At 38.1% G+C, this 13,892-nt stretch overlaps 1 protein-coding gene across 1 annotated transcript in view; it reads left to right on the forward strand.

Moving 5' to 3' along the window:
- ERN1 (endoplasmic reticulum to nucleus signaling 1) overlaps nucleotides 1–13,892 on the forward strand; it is a 1,214,209-nt gene that overhangs the window by 721,434 nt on the left and 478,883 nt on the right. The window contains exon 7 of the mRNA XM_044070452.1: nucleotides 8,738–8,839. Within this exon, the coding sequence (XP_043926387.1) occupies nucleotides 8,738–8,839 (102 nt within the window). The remainder of the gene's footprint in view (nucleotides 1–8,737; nucleotides 8,840–13,892) is intronic.

Raw genomic sequence — 13,892 nt, forward strand, 5'->3', positions numbered from 1 at the left:
CTAGGAATAACCATTGATAACAATCTCTCTTTTGACCAACACATAAACAATACTATCAAATCAGTTAACAGAAAAATAGGAACATTATACCGCATTAAACCATTTCTCACCCCTTCTACAAGAGCTACTATTGCTCACTCCCATCTTATATCTACTCTCTTTTATGCCTCTCCTATCTTCACCAACCTCAAGAAAACTAACCTAAACAAACTAGCAACCTGCTACAATAACATTGCCCGCCTCGCCACTGGTAAACCTTTTAGAACCCATCACTGCCTCAATTTGAAACACTTAGGCTGGCTGGAACTACAAAACTATCTTATTATCTCACAACTCACAATTGCCCACAAACTACTGTACCAACCTAATAACACCCCTATACTATCACAACTTTTACTCCCTTATAACAATCTCGCCTCTCTTCGTTCCTCCTGTAAACTTATGACCAAACCCATAAAGGCCCATAACGTAGCTGGTGACTCTCTTTTCACCAACACTGTTGGCAGAGTATGGAATTTGCTGCCTAAAGACTTAACTTTAATCTCATCCCTACCTCTCTTCAAACAACAAATCAAACTGTACTTCCACAACCACTGGCTTTGTTCTTGTAGTACTCCAGGGTAACTTCCCTCTCCCCACCCTCTCTCTATCTTTAACCCTTCTGTTTACTTAATATTTAGCATCTTCCCTGTTTCTTCTCCCTTGCTGTCCTACTATGCTCTCACCTACTTCTCCCATTCTCTCTCACCTCCTCTTGACTGTCTTCCTTCTTTTCCTCTCTCAATTCCTGACTCCTGTCCCTTCCCTATTATTTATCTCACATTCTCCTTCTACTTCTCTACCCCACTGAGTTTTAACTGTTATCTCTATGGCAGATGCCTTATTGCATATCCTTTATGTACTAGGTAAAATGCTTTGAAACTGACTGAACTTTATGTATGATCTCTAACTGTTTGAGTTCCTTAATGTATGTTGATTTTATTAACAAGTTGATTTTTATTTCTATTTTTATTGCATGTCTTTGTTAACAACAAGTCTGTTCATTTATGTTTTGTGTGGAGCTTTTCTCCCCGGGCCTCTACTGAAAATGGACATATATCCAGCTAGACTAGCCTGGTCAACAAATGTAAAATAAAATAAAATAAAAATAAATATGTAGTTATTAGACTATATACATACACACACACACACATATATATATATATATATATATATATATATATGTATATATATATATATATATATATATATGAGATTTTTATTGGGATCGCTTGATTGGTTTGTCTGTGTGTGGGTCTGGGTCTGTGTGTGTCTGTGTCATACCTTTCATTCTCTTAGAGTAAGAAATCTGGACAAAGCCATAAATAATGGGGGAGACAAAGGCCCAAAAATAGGAACACTTTTTTTAAATATTGCTCTTACAAAATTCAAAACTTGATAGAACAGGTTTTGCATTAGCATAAATTTTCTGAAGGGTATGAAGTCTGAAGTGCAAATGTCTATTTTTTTTTACTTTAGATTTAAATAATTTGCCAATGATTTGCCAGAAAACCACAATTTTATGAGAAGCAGACCAAAAATGAGGCGAAAATCTGTACAGTTGACAAGTAACTGTGTGTGTGTGTGTGTGTGTGTGTGTGTGTGTGTGTGTGTGGAAAATGCATCTTAACAGAAACAGTGTTATTCAAGCAAGTTTCTAAGTTTATAAGAGCAATATTTAAAATCTGTCCCTATTTTTCTTCCTTTGTTCCCCCTTTATTTGTGGCTGTGTCCAGATTTCTTTTGGTTAAGAATTTCAGAGGTATGGTGGAGTGGTATGGAAACCTTTCAGGAGATGCTGATGCTGCCAAGGAATTGCTCAATCGCTCTGTGTGCGGAATGCATGGCAAAATAAATCATGTTATTCTAGCATGTTTCTAAGTTTATAAGAGCAATATTTAAAATCCATCACTCGATCGCTCACTCTGTGTGTATTGCACTGCAGAGTGGCCATTATTTTTCAAAGGTACAGGAAGCCACTGCAGTGGGGTGGAAGAGCCACATGTGGCTCCAGAGCCCAGGTTGCAGACCCTTGGACTAGGGAAAGGAACTATTTATTGTGTAGTGTCAGCGAAAGCTGAAGGGTAATTTTCTTAGTGTAACAAGACATAATAGCCAAAATATTTAAGTAGTTTGTAGCTAACAAAAGTTAGAAGTTACAGGCAGTAAGTCTAGTGATACTGGACTGGTACTCGAAGAAAGAACTGCTTCAGGTTGCTGCCATTTATAGTTAATGAAGATGTGCCTGAAGTTGCAGAACCCATATATAAGTAATTAGTGTTCACAGCCCCAGTGAAACATTATAAGCTTACCCATGTTTCACAACGCGATAATCAGACCCTGTACATTGTGTCTGTGAGGAAACCACCTTAATCATTACACCAACCCAAGGAAAAAGATTGTCCAAAATTGGTCTTTTCTGTAGACAGAGTGTCCGTTGAAAAAAGAAGAAACCTAACCTGAAAAAAAACAAAATTATGTTAGCTTGTCCACCCACTCCTGTCATACTATTTTGGGGTTAGGATGTATTGTAAAATGTTTCCAACAACTGTATAATGCAAGAACAGTACTACAAGGTAAATTGCCCCGAAATGTATGCAAGACTCTGGTACAAATGCAAGTGCTGGAATACAGATTTCCCAAGGACTTAAAATGAGATTTATTAGACAGTGCCAAATTTAAAGCGGACTTCTGAATTCACAGTACATGACATGTGAATTATCTTAAAGCCAGTGTGTGAATGTGCTGCATCTCATATTGCAGTAAGTAAATTTGTCAGTGTGGTTTAATCAAATAATAATTTGTACAATTTGGGGGAATGCACTATTTATTGCTTGTTTTGACCACTTGAAGAGGATAATAATTGCAGGAGTAAATAGAGCATTTCTCACCCTCCGTTGAGATATTGTTAATGTTGTCAGTGATAACAATAGTAATACTGTTCAGGTCATTCATTTAAAAATGGTATGTTTAAAATAAAACTGATTTATTTGAATGCAGTTTTTTCATTGGTGTTATTGGATCACAGTAGTATGTTCTGAGTTTGCAGTGCACTTCAAAGGCATCTTAATGTGGCTTCACTCTGCAACAGTGCAATTTTTTGTGATAGCTGTCTTTGTTAAAGTAGATTATTACTTAATATTTTTCAGAACTAAAGGGAAAAGACTAGTTACAATGACTGATATTTTGTTTCCTTTTGGTGTGACTTTTCATTTTTTTTTTTGTTTAATCTGTTGCATTTCCAGCAGTGGCAGCTGGTGACTTCAAATTAAAGGGGGGGCTGCAGGAGACAGCTGAATGGGTTGGGCCAATGGGAAGGGGTGTGGCCAACTAGAAAGGGATGGAGCTATGCTCAAAACCACAACAACTGGAACTTTAATTAAATACGCTGCCCTGGGTGCCAAACCATCATTACGAGAGTCCAATCAAAACAAAATGAAGTGTAGAAGAAAAAAAAATATTACAATGCATTGGCTACATGACAGCTTACTTAATATCTAGATGAAAACACAAAGGTTGTGAGGCATGAAAAAATAAATTACTTTTTAAATACATTACTGGAATGCCAGTCAAAATCAAGTATAAAAAAAAAACAAGTGGCACTAAACTCAAACCACTTCTTCTTGCACTGCAGTTCTAATTATAATTTATATTCAGCTTTATAAAATTACCAAATTACATGCTGAAACTATGAAAAACACAAAAACTAATAAATCCAAAAAAGGCCAAAAAAACACCAAACCAGCTGAAAGTAATGTTAGCGCTTTCGTTTACTTCATAAGCAAACTTCATCAGACAAATAATTAATTACAACAAGCCATTATATATCCCTCCAAAAGACATTAATTAAAACATTAATTGCATATTTAAATTATCCTTAAAGAAACATGAACATAAAAATGTATATATATAACATTAATATTAAAAATCCAAACATCAATGCTCACACAGCAAGTTACATTTTAGTGAAATCAATAACTTCACATTAAATTCAACTCATCTAAGACATGATTTTAGTTTTAACAAACATTTAATGGATAAGTTGTCATTTAGCCCCAGAATGGAATGTGCATTAAACCTCAGTTGCCATATTAATTCCCTTTCATCCAATTTCAGGGCTATAGGACCCCCTGTCCATGTCAAGCACTTGATCAACAACAAAAAATAGAAATGCATGTGATGGAAACTGATTAATATGCCTAGCTAGGGCATTATTCAAATTTAATTTTTTAATATTGTACAAATGTTCATAGATGCGCTGCTTCAGGCATCTTTCTGTCCTTCCAGTATAAAATGCAGGACATGCCTGGCATACTGCCATATACACAACATTTTTGGATAAACAATTGTACTTGCCCTTAAGCAGATAGGTCTTCCCATGCATCTCAAATGAATCAGTGACATTAATAAATTTACAAAAGTGGCAAAAACCACACTTGGACATTCTACCATTATAGGCAGTATTTTTACTATTCCTTTCCAAGACATTTTTAAGACTGTTGCCTTTTCTAAAAATAATTCCAGGTCTTTCCTTAATCCTACTATTAATCACAGTGTCTTCCCTTAAAAAACACCAATTTTTGTTAATAATATACCTGAGGTTATCCGCATCAAGCAAAAATGTTGTAATAAACCCACTCTGTCGAAAATCATCCACTACATCTGCTTCCAATGTTAATTCATCCATATCAGAAACAATAGTGACCATACCATCTTCAGGTAAAACATTCCCCTCAACAAGTAGGGTATCCCTTAATGGTGAATCAATGTGTAACAGGGGCTTAAAAATCCCCCTTCTTCTTTTAACATTGACCTTACAATTTTATGAAAAACGGACCAAAAATATGATGCAAAAATATAAAATTGCCACATTACAGCTGGGAACCTGTCAAAGAAGGGACACCTTTTTAATATTAGTACTGTTAACTTGAGCAGCTGACAAAATTAGAGAATTTACATGCATTTCTGAAATAAAAGTAATCTGTAAGTCTGATCATTAGTTATTTATAATTGTAAACCCTCCATGCTTTCTTCCAAAATTGCTATTTTGCGGAGGGATTATTAGGGGAAGAACAACATTTTGAGCCAAAATTGGGGACAGTTGAGAGGTTTGGATATTCCTAATTCTATAAAACGATTTATTTGCACGTACCTCTCAACCTCTTAATGCAGGAAATCTGGACAAGGCCAAATATGTTGGGGGAACATACAAACAGTACTAAAAATTGCTCTTGTATAAACTTAAGACAGTTGATAGACGGCATGCATTTTTCTGAAGGTTATGACGTCTGAAACTTAATGTCTGTCATTATTTAGTGACTTCATTCTTAAATGATTTGCCAGAAAACCACAAATTTTATGAGGAACAAGCCAAAAATAAGAAGCAAAAGTCTATTAATTCTACAAAAATCTGGACAGTTGAGAGGTATAGTTCAGCCGGAGTGGTCTTGAGTTTGCTTCCTTTCCCCCCTCACAAAATCTTGGTCAAATGGAGCTACCCCACTGCAGAAATTCCAATGCCCCATTCCTTGGTTATTTTGCCCCATTTACCATAAACACTGTAATGTGCATAGTGCTTTACTTCTGCAAGGATTTGCATTTCATTTGAAAGTTTTATTTTGCATTTTACAGCACAAACACTAGTAAATATCTGCTAAACAAAGCAATGCAGTCTCACAATGAAAATAGACTTGGCATTAAAACTTCTCTGCCCTTGAAACTCGCATTCATTGAAAAAGCATTGAAACCCACATTCGAAGAAAATACATTTTGCCAGTGGCAGAAAGATTAACTTTGGGCTGTTTTCAAATCATAGGCCCCTTGCACATGAAACATACACGTGCTGTTTGATGCACCTTCCTGATTGTATTAAATGATATTCCTTGTACAATACAGTACAGTTAGAGGGCATTCAAAACAATAAATTTAAAACATTTTTCCAGTAAACAATGAAACAAAATGCATGAACCAATAATGACAAAACTGCCCAATTCAGAACATTTCCATTATAAAAGTCTACTCATACTTCTACAGTCCACCATTATCAGTAAATATGCATAATCTCTGAAGTAGTAAAAGTCATCTAAATAATTCCACATTAAAAGAAATCTGTAAGTAATGAAGAGGTTACTACTAGCAAACAACTTCAGATTTCATTGTTTCATCTACAAATAAAGTGCCTGTTTCCCTTGAGGAATAAATTGCCTGTGTTGTATTAAAAAATGATGAGCTAGTAATATTGCAATAGGGAATGGATAGCAAACTGATAACAGGTTCATAGTTATTAGGTATCTTCTCCAAAAAGGACTGCAGCATCCTCCCCCCTTTACAACACAGTACAGTATCAGCAATACATCACCTTCTGCATCAAAAGCAAGTATCCTACCTGTTGTGCTGTTAACAGTACAAGCAGACTCAGCATAAGCAGCATTAATCTTTTGTTCCCCTGCAGCTCTCAGCTCCTTGTAAAATCTACTTGACACTCAGCTGTGTCTCTGAACTTTGCAGCACAAGAAATCTGGAAAAAGCCAACATTTATTGGGGGGGGGGGCAAAAGCCCCAAAATCAGGGACACATTTTAAACATTGCTTGTGTAATGTTGGAAAGTTGCTAGAATAAAATACCGTGTTGCCACCAGACATATCACTGTCAAGTCTCAAACCCAGGACCCTGTGCAAAACAGAGCAACATACCACTATGCCAAATCAGCTGTTTTGTGAAAAAGAGGAAGACAGACTTAAATGGCTACCATTTAGTGAATTCACTTCTCAACATAGCTCTCCATGTCTTAGCTTGGTACACCTGGACAAAGCAAGTAATGGGGGAATACAGCCCCCAAACATATTCAGTGAATTCAGTTCTCACCATAGCTTTCAACCTCAGCACAAAAAACCTGGACGAAGCCATTAATGGGGGAATACAGTCCAAAAATGGGGACAAATTTCAAATATACATCTTATAAACTTAGAAAATTGCTAGAATAAAATGTTTTGTGTTACCATGTACTTTCTGAAGAATATGAAGTCTGAAATTCAAATGCCTATCATTTTTATTTATTTAACATTTGTTAACCAGGAAAGTCCGACTTGGAACAAAAGCCAATTTTCTGCACAGGCCCAGGGAGAAACACTCCAGACACATGTCTTTGTAAGATGAGAAGACATGCAGATTCCACACAGAAGGCACGGGCACCTCAGCTAAGAATCAAAGCAACAAAGCTGTAGCTGTCAGGCAACAATGCTACCACTGACTGTGTAAGGAAACAAAAATACAGAAACCACAGATTTTATGAGGAACAGAACAGAACAAATATGAGACAAAAATCTGTACAAAGATGGGAGGACATGCAGACTCCACACAGCACCCCAGCCAAGAATCAAACCAGATAGGCTGTAACTGTCAGGCAACAATGCTACCCCTGCACCACTGACTGCACCACTGGCTGACTGTGTTAACAAAAATGCAGAAACCACATATTTTGAGGAACAGAACAGAAGAAATATGAGGCAAAAATCTGCAAGCTTTTTTTACAAATGGTGGTGGGTAGGGAATTCAGGCCCTTGCCACCTGCATCCGAGGTACAGGGTTCAAGCCTGATTTCCCTACTCACTACCATGGGTTCTCTCTAGCTACCAGTGTATAGCAACTGGGGCATTTTAGACACACACACACACACACACACACACACACACACACACACACACACACACACACACACACACACACACACACACACACACACACACACACACACACACACACTCCTTAGCCCCAGCAATCCATACCTCTGATGCCCTGTGCCAATCAGACACACACTCCTTAGCCCCAGCAATCCATACCTCCGATGCCCTGTGCCGATCAGACACACTCCCCCAAATAAATCCATGCTGTAATGAAGATAATCCCATGCTGTGAGAGCTCAAACATTAATGGCTAGCTCTCATGCTAAAACTATCCTGTGAGAGCTCAAAAGGCACATTGATTGGTGCAGCCTGCAGGTGACGCAGTCCGGAGTGCCTCTGTTCTGTGCGGTTATCACTGCACAGACTGCTGGGCAACTGCGGGGCAGGGATGCCTTTCCCCCTATCTGGACTGCTGACAAAGCAGTCGGAGTGTTCCAGTGTGCTGCGGGGCAGGGATGCCTCCCCGTGTTTCAGTGTGCATGCTTGGGAAAAGTTTGTGAGTGTTCCAGACAGTGTGCATGCGTGGAGCGGAAGCTGGGACTTGTGAGTGATTTTTTAACATGTTTTTTTTTTGTTTTTCTTTTACTTTTTTATTTTCTAGGTGAGAGGGCTGCAGTCCTATAGTGCAAGCCTCCCCTGATTTCCAGACTTTCTGGTGGCTTGTAATAGTGCAAGGTTTAGTCAGGTCAATGGTTTAAACCAATTCTTTCATTTTTGCCTTTTTGTCTCTTCCTCCAGGTGGTTAATTCTATGTTTTATACCTGTAAAACATGCCAAAAACCCAGAAATATTTTAGAATTAGAGATGCTTCTCCTTCCGTTGTATAATGTTCTTGTTTTCATACTCTGTTCTTTCATATTATGAGAGTGATATTGTAGAGACTTATTACAACAGCACAGTTACTGCTACTGATAGGTGCAGTTGAATGTGTGTAACTTTAGTTTCAGTAGACCGAAAGGTATATACTTAAATGTGCATTCCCAACGTAAAATAATGGTCTTTGTGCTTCCATTTAGAATACACCATTACAATGTATGACACAAAAAGTAAAGAACTGAGATGGAATGCTACGTACTTCAACTATGCTGCTACTCTGCCTGATGAGGAAACAGAATACAGTAAGTGTTTTTTGTCAATACCCACATATTGTAGTTAAGCTTTGAAGGAATAATTTATACAGGCATATATACTTGTATATATTGACTGTTTTAAGGACAATGCACCTTCATTTCTTTGATTCACAATTGAAAAGAGAACAGACTAAGTTAAGTTTTCACTAATGTCCGCAATCTTAAAGGCAACATCCAACAATGTGCAGAGTTAGTTGTAGATGGCATCAGCTCTACTCAACCAGAAGATGTAGCAAATCTGATGACCAGTAAATTCAGCTCAGATTTCACCTCTCCACCAGTCCAGTTCTCCCCCAGGAAATACCCTCCCCCACTCCACTGCCAATTATCACCAAAGTACAAGTTGCCACTGTGCTCTCTAAAGCTAAAAACGCTGCTTTAGTGGAGCCTGACGATGTCCCAGGTTGCCTCTTAAACAGCTTAAATCAGGACTTATCAGGCCTATTAGGATCTCTGTTTAACCACAATCTCCAGACTGGCTTTGTCCCAATAAGAGTGGAGGACAGCAACAGTCATTCTTCTGCATAAAGGGGGACCAGCTACTGTCCCGGGAAATTGCTGACCCATACGTTTAGCTTGTCTTGTATGTAAAGCCATGGAAAGAATAGTCATGGACCTGATAAATAATGAAACAGGACAACTCCAAACACTAGACCTGACCCAAATCGACCTTGTCAAGGGTAGGTCATGTCTGTTGAATCTGGTGTATTTCTTTGAGAAAGTCACTAACGTCATGGATGAAAGAAAAACTGCACATACCACCTACCTCAACCTGGCCAAGGCATTTGACACAGTTCCCCATTCTGGGTATTACAAATAAACTCCCAAAACTGGGCATAAATTCTTATATCACCCGATAGTCAGTTGGCTCACGGACAAGACACATGTGGTTAAAGTATGTGAATCAGATCGAGCAAGAGGCCAGGTACTAGTGGTGTGCCACAGGGCTCAGTGCTGGAACCACTCCTGTTCAGAATACACTGCTCTGTAGTCAAGGCCAATGTGGAACACCTCTAGGCGTGGGCAATCATTGAATCCCACAATGATGCAGATATCCTTCAGGAGGGTCTAGGTCAGGCAAATGACTGGTGCTAGAACCATGGCCTGAAGCTTAATGTGAAAAAATGCATCGTCATACCCCTTGGAAAGTCAAATACCCCTGTAAACTGCAACATCAGTAGCACACCCTAAGAGTAGACTCAGAGGTGAGAGATCTAGATACACAGGTAGATAGTAGCCTGAACTTTGACTGCAATGTGTACACATTAGTGAGGAAGTTGTATGTGGCACAATTATAAGTAAAGGTATGGCATCCAGATCCAAGGAAATTACAACCCCACCATACCTGGCCCTTGTTAGACCAATAATCAAGTACAGTGTGCCATTTGGAATGTACTTGACTAGGCACTTACAACAGCTGGAGTGACCACAGAGTTTCCATACAAAGAAAATTCAGGGTGTAAACAACATGTCCTATTTGGACAGATTGAAAGCCCTACCCCATTCAGTCTGTCTAATACTGAGTATTAAGGGATGACCTTTGCCTGACATACAGGGCACTCACAAATCCAGCCCTGATGGAGCTGCTACATATCCACAAGTCAGACAGCACAAGAGTCACCTGATATAGGGATCTAAACTTAGTGACTCAAACAAAACATGCTAGAGAGACAGATGTGTGTCTCACAGATTACCCCTTCTTTGGAGCAGGTTTCCTATTCACATTTTAGCAGAGCCCTTCCCTGGCCATCTTCAAACGCAGTTTGGATCAATGGATGGAGAATTGCAAATTCACACCTGGGGTAGTGCATATGTTCCTTATGTACAGGGGGCAGTCTGTAAAATGCTCAAGGCATAGGCTCAAATCCATACCATCCCTTTGCTCCTAGAGGCTATATATTGGGTAAAATCGGGTTATATTGGCTTGTAAGGGCTGTTAGCATAGTAATCTCCTATAAATCTATGAAGAGAAATACAACCAGGTAATAAAAAATCTGTTTTTGAAAGTTATGGCCTCTTGGTTTTATGTTTCATATCATTTAAATTTAAGTAGTATTTCTTTGTGTGATCCACATTTTTATTTTGAAAGTTCAGTTACTCTTTTAAGTTGCACTCATTACTGGACATGGCATTTATGCCTTGTGTTAGATATGCATACTTTTGAAAATAATACTTCTGTTTATAAAAAAAAAAAATCAACCATTTCTTTGGCTGAGACATGTCATCTAGCCTTTCATAAAGTACTTGACTAGTAATATTTTCATTTTTATATTTCTTGATCAGAATGTACTTTTGTTCTAAAGTTGCAGTAAAGTGTTAAAATACTTTTTTTATTGGTTATTTATTACCAGCATTTCAGGTATATATCTGATGCACACTTAATAAGTCTGTGACTGCTGTTCCCGTTATGTGAGCAGACAAGGTAATATGCGGGTATATTGTTAAGATGTAGTCTCTGTGTTATTTTCTTCCCTTGCTACAGTAGTTACTTCAGGCAGATTCCATTTGCACTTTAAATTAATAAAAATGCAATTAAATGCATCAAAAATGCAAACTGCACCCCCCCTATAAACAACCCAGCTGTAATTGCGCCATTATTCACATTATGTAAAGCATTCCACAGCTTGTCTTCTTTATGGACACATTACTAAATGTTCCCCCCAAAACTGGGAAAGGGACTTGTATCCCATTAAACATTTGGTTGCATTTTAAAAAAAAGTTCCATATAACTGCAGATTAGAGGTCCCTTTATAGCAGTGCCCAGTTTCCTAGTGTCTTTGATCCAGATATTGTCACTAATGTTCACTTTGTTGTAAACCTCCGTTATATTCATAGGATCATAGGAAGTTGCTAGGCTAATGGCCCTAGGGCCCTTACAAGCCTAGCCATGTTCTTACCCTTATTTACATGATCTGCACCTATTGCCCCTGTCCAAGAGGGACACAGGTGTAACTGTTAAGTTAATTAACTGTGAATTTAAGGTCACCCATCCATTCATCCAGATTGTGTTGAAGAGGGCCAATGAGGTGCTCTGTTTGACATGAAGTGGAAGTCTGTTCCAAAGGTGTGGTAACCTCTGGGAGACAAATCTGTTCCAACAGCAGGTTTTATTAATGTCACATACCAGGTTAAGGTCTTTGGAGCGAGTAACCCATGTATCATTTGACTTTCGGATATGAAGCATTTCCAATAACGTAGGGTCAGAAACCACCTTATATACAAGGTAGAGATCACCTCTGAGTAGTCTGTATGAAACAGAATAAAGTGACAGTAATTTCAGACAGTCCCATAGGACAGATGGTGAAGACCTTGAATTTTCCTTGAGGAATCTTTGCGGTTTATCCAATTGCTGCAGGTGCTTTGAAAGGTACATACCGAAAAGGCCGTTGTGCTAAATTACTCCCCTGTTTTACATCTGTTTTCTTCTTGTCTTGCGTCCTTAACTGGACTAATGTCTATATTTAAATGCTATGTTTTTTAACTGTATAATGTAAATAATACTTCATGTGGAGTTTTTCTCCCCGGGCCTCCACTGAAAATGGACTTGTGTCCAGTCGGACTCTCCCGGTCAACAGATGTAAATAAATAAATAAATAAATAATAATAAAATAGAGATTGAAGTCCTTTTAGTAGGTGTTTCTGATACCATTTGATTTGTGAATGTGTAATAGGTCTGATAGAACAGGATCTGTTGAGGATCTTTACGTGAGACAGAGGTCACCAGTCAGTAGCCCATGTTATACTGAAAAAAAGAGATAAGGCTTTAAGATGACCTGTGCAGTTTTTATGATTTAGGCCCTTGATTTTTTTTTTTTCTGATGAGGAGGCATTGTGGTCATTCCAGCTGTGACAAGTGTTTGGACAGGTATGTACCAAAGAGGGCATTATGCTCATTGATCAGCCTAATGAGTGCTGACTGCTAAGTGCAGTGGAACAATAATGTCCATGGATCTGGACTTTGTAACTTTAAATATAATCTGTACAAAGAAAAAGGACTTCCTTACAATAGTGTATACAGTTTATTGTCAGTATAGGTTCCCAAATCTCTAACAAAAAGATCAATTTTAGGTGAGTGTTGTCAATGTGATAGTTACAAAGGGAGTCATGCTTGCTGCAAGATGCAGTTCTGTTTTTCTTGACATCTAGTTTTAGTGCAGGGTTTTAGCACCAACTTTTGTTTGGGACAGGCCCTCTTTTAGGATCCTAGAGTTCTCTGTGAAGTTTATGATTTCATCAGGCTTGCAGTCATCTTCAAATTTGGTTAACCACAAACCCTTAACAGCTTTTACCATTGAGAAGTAAATGACAAAGAGAAGTGGACCAAGGACTGAATACCGAGGAGCTCCTCGAGTGACAGATCTTTTAGAGGAAGTAGAGTTGCCCACTCTTGCCTCCTGTGTTCTGTTTGTGAGTCAGTTTGCCAATGAATTATGTATGAGTTGACATTTAATTACTTTTTTATTTTAAATTTCTCCAAGTCTTTTGGGTTTCTAATATGATGACGGGAATGGACTCCATTCCTAAGTCAAAGTAAGATTAAAGTTCAAGAAATTAGTATTGTTTCAATTCTTTGTTAGCCAAAAGTGCTCTTCGCAGCACCTGCTTTATGCCTAGTAATGACTCCTTCTGCAATTCGTACAGAGTTACATGTATCGGTAACGTATCTAAGTATAATTGTAAATTCTTTTTTATAACACCCGTTGCTCCTACTACTACTGGAATTGTCTAGGTATCTTTCTTCCACATTGCCCTCATTTCTTTCTGAAAATCCTGGTAGTTTATGGCTTTGTGTGTGTCTCTCTTTGTACGCAAGATTTTGTAGTCATTGGGTGTAGCAAGTTCAATAATCAGTGCTACATTTGTCTTTTCATGGGCTACTATATCTGGTTTTCTTGCATCTATTTTTTGAACTGTTGGTGATGGATGAACCCACGTGTTATAAACTTCATAATTTCCTGTGATGCTTTGTGGCTTATGTTTTCAGTACTTTTCAACTGCTTCAGTATTATAATGTTTTCACAATCCCCAATGCAACATTCTT

This window comes from Protopterus annectens, chromosome 4.part1, assembly GCF_019279795.1.
Source record: "Protopterus annectens isolate FY-2018-M chromosome 4.part1, PAN1.0, whole genome shotgun sequence".
Lineage (NCBI taxonomy): Eukaryota > Metazoa > Chordata > Ceratodontiformes > Protopteridae > Protopterus > Protopterus annectens.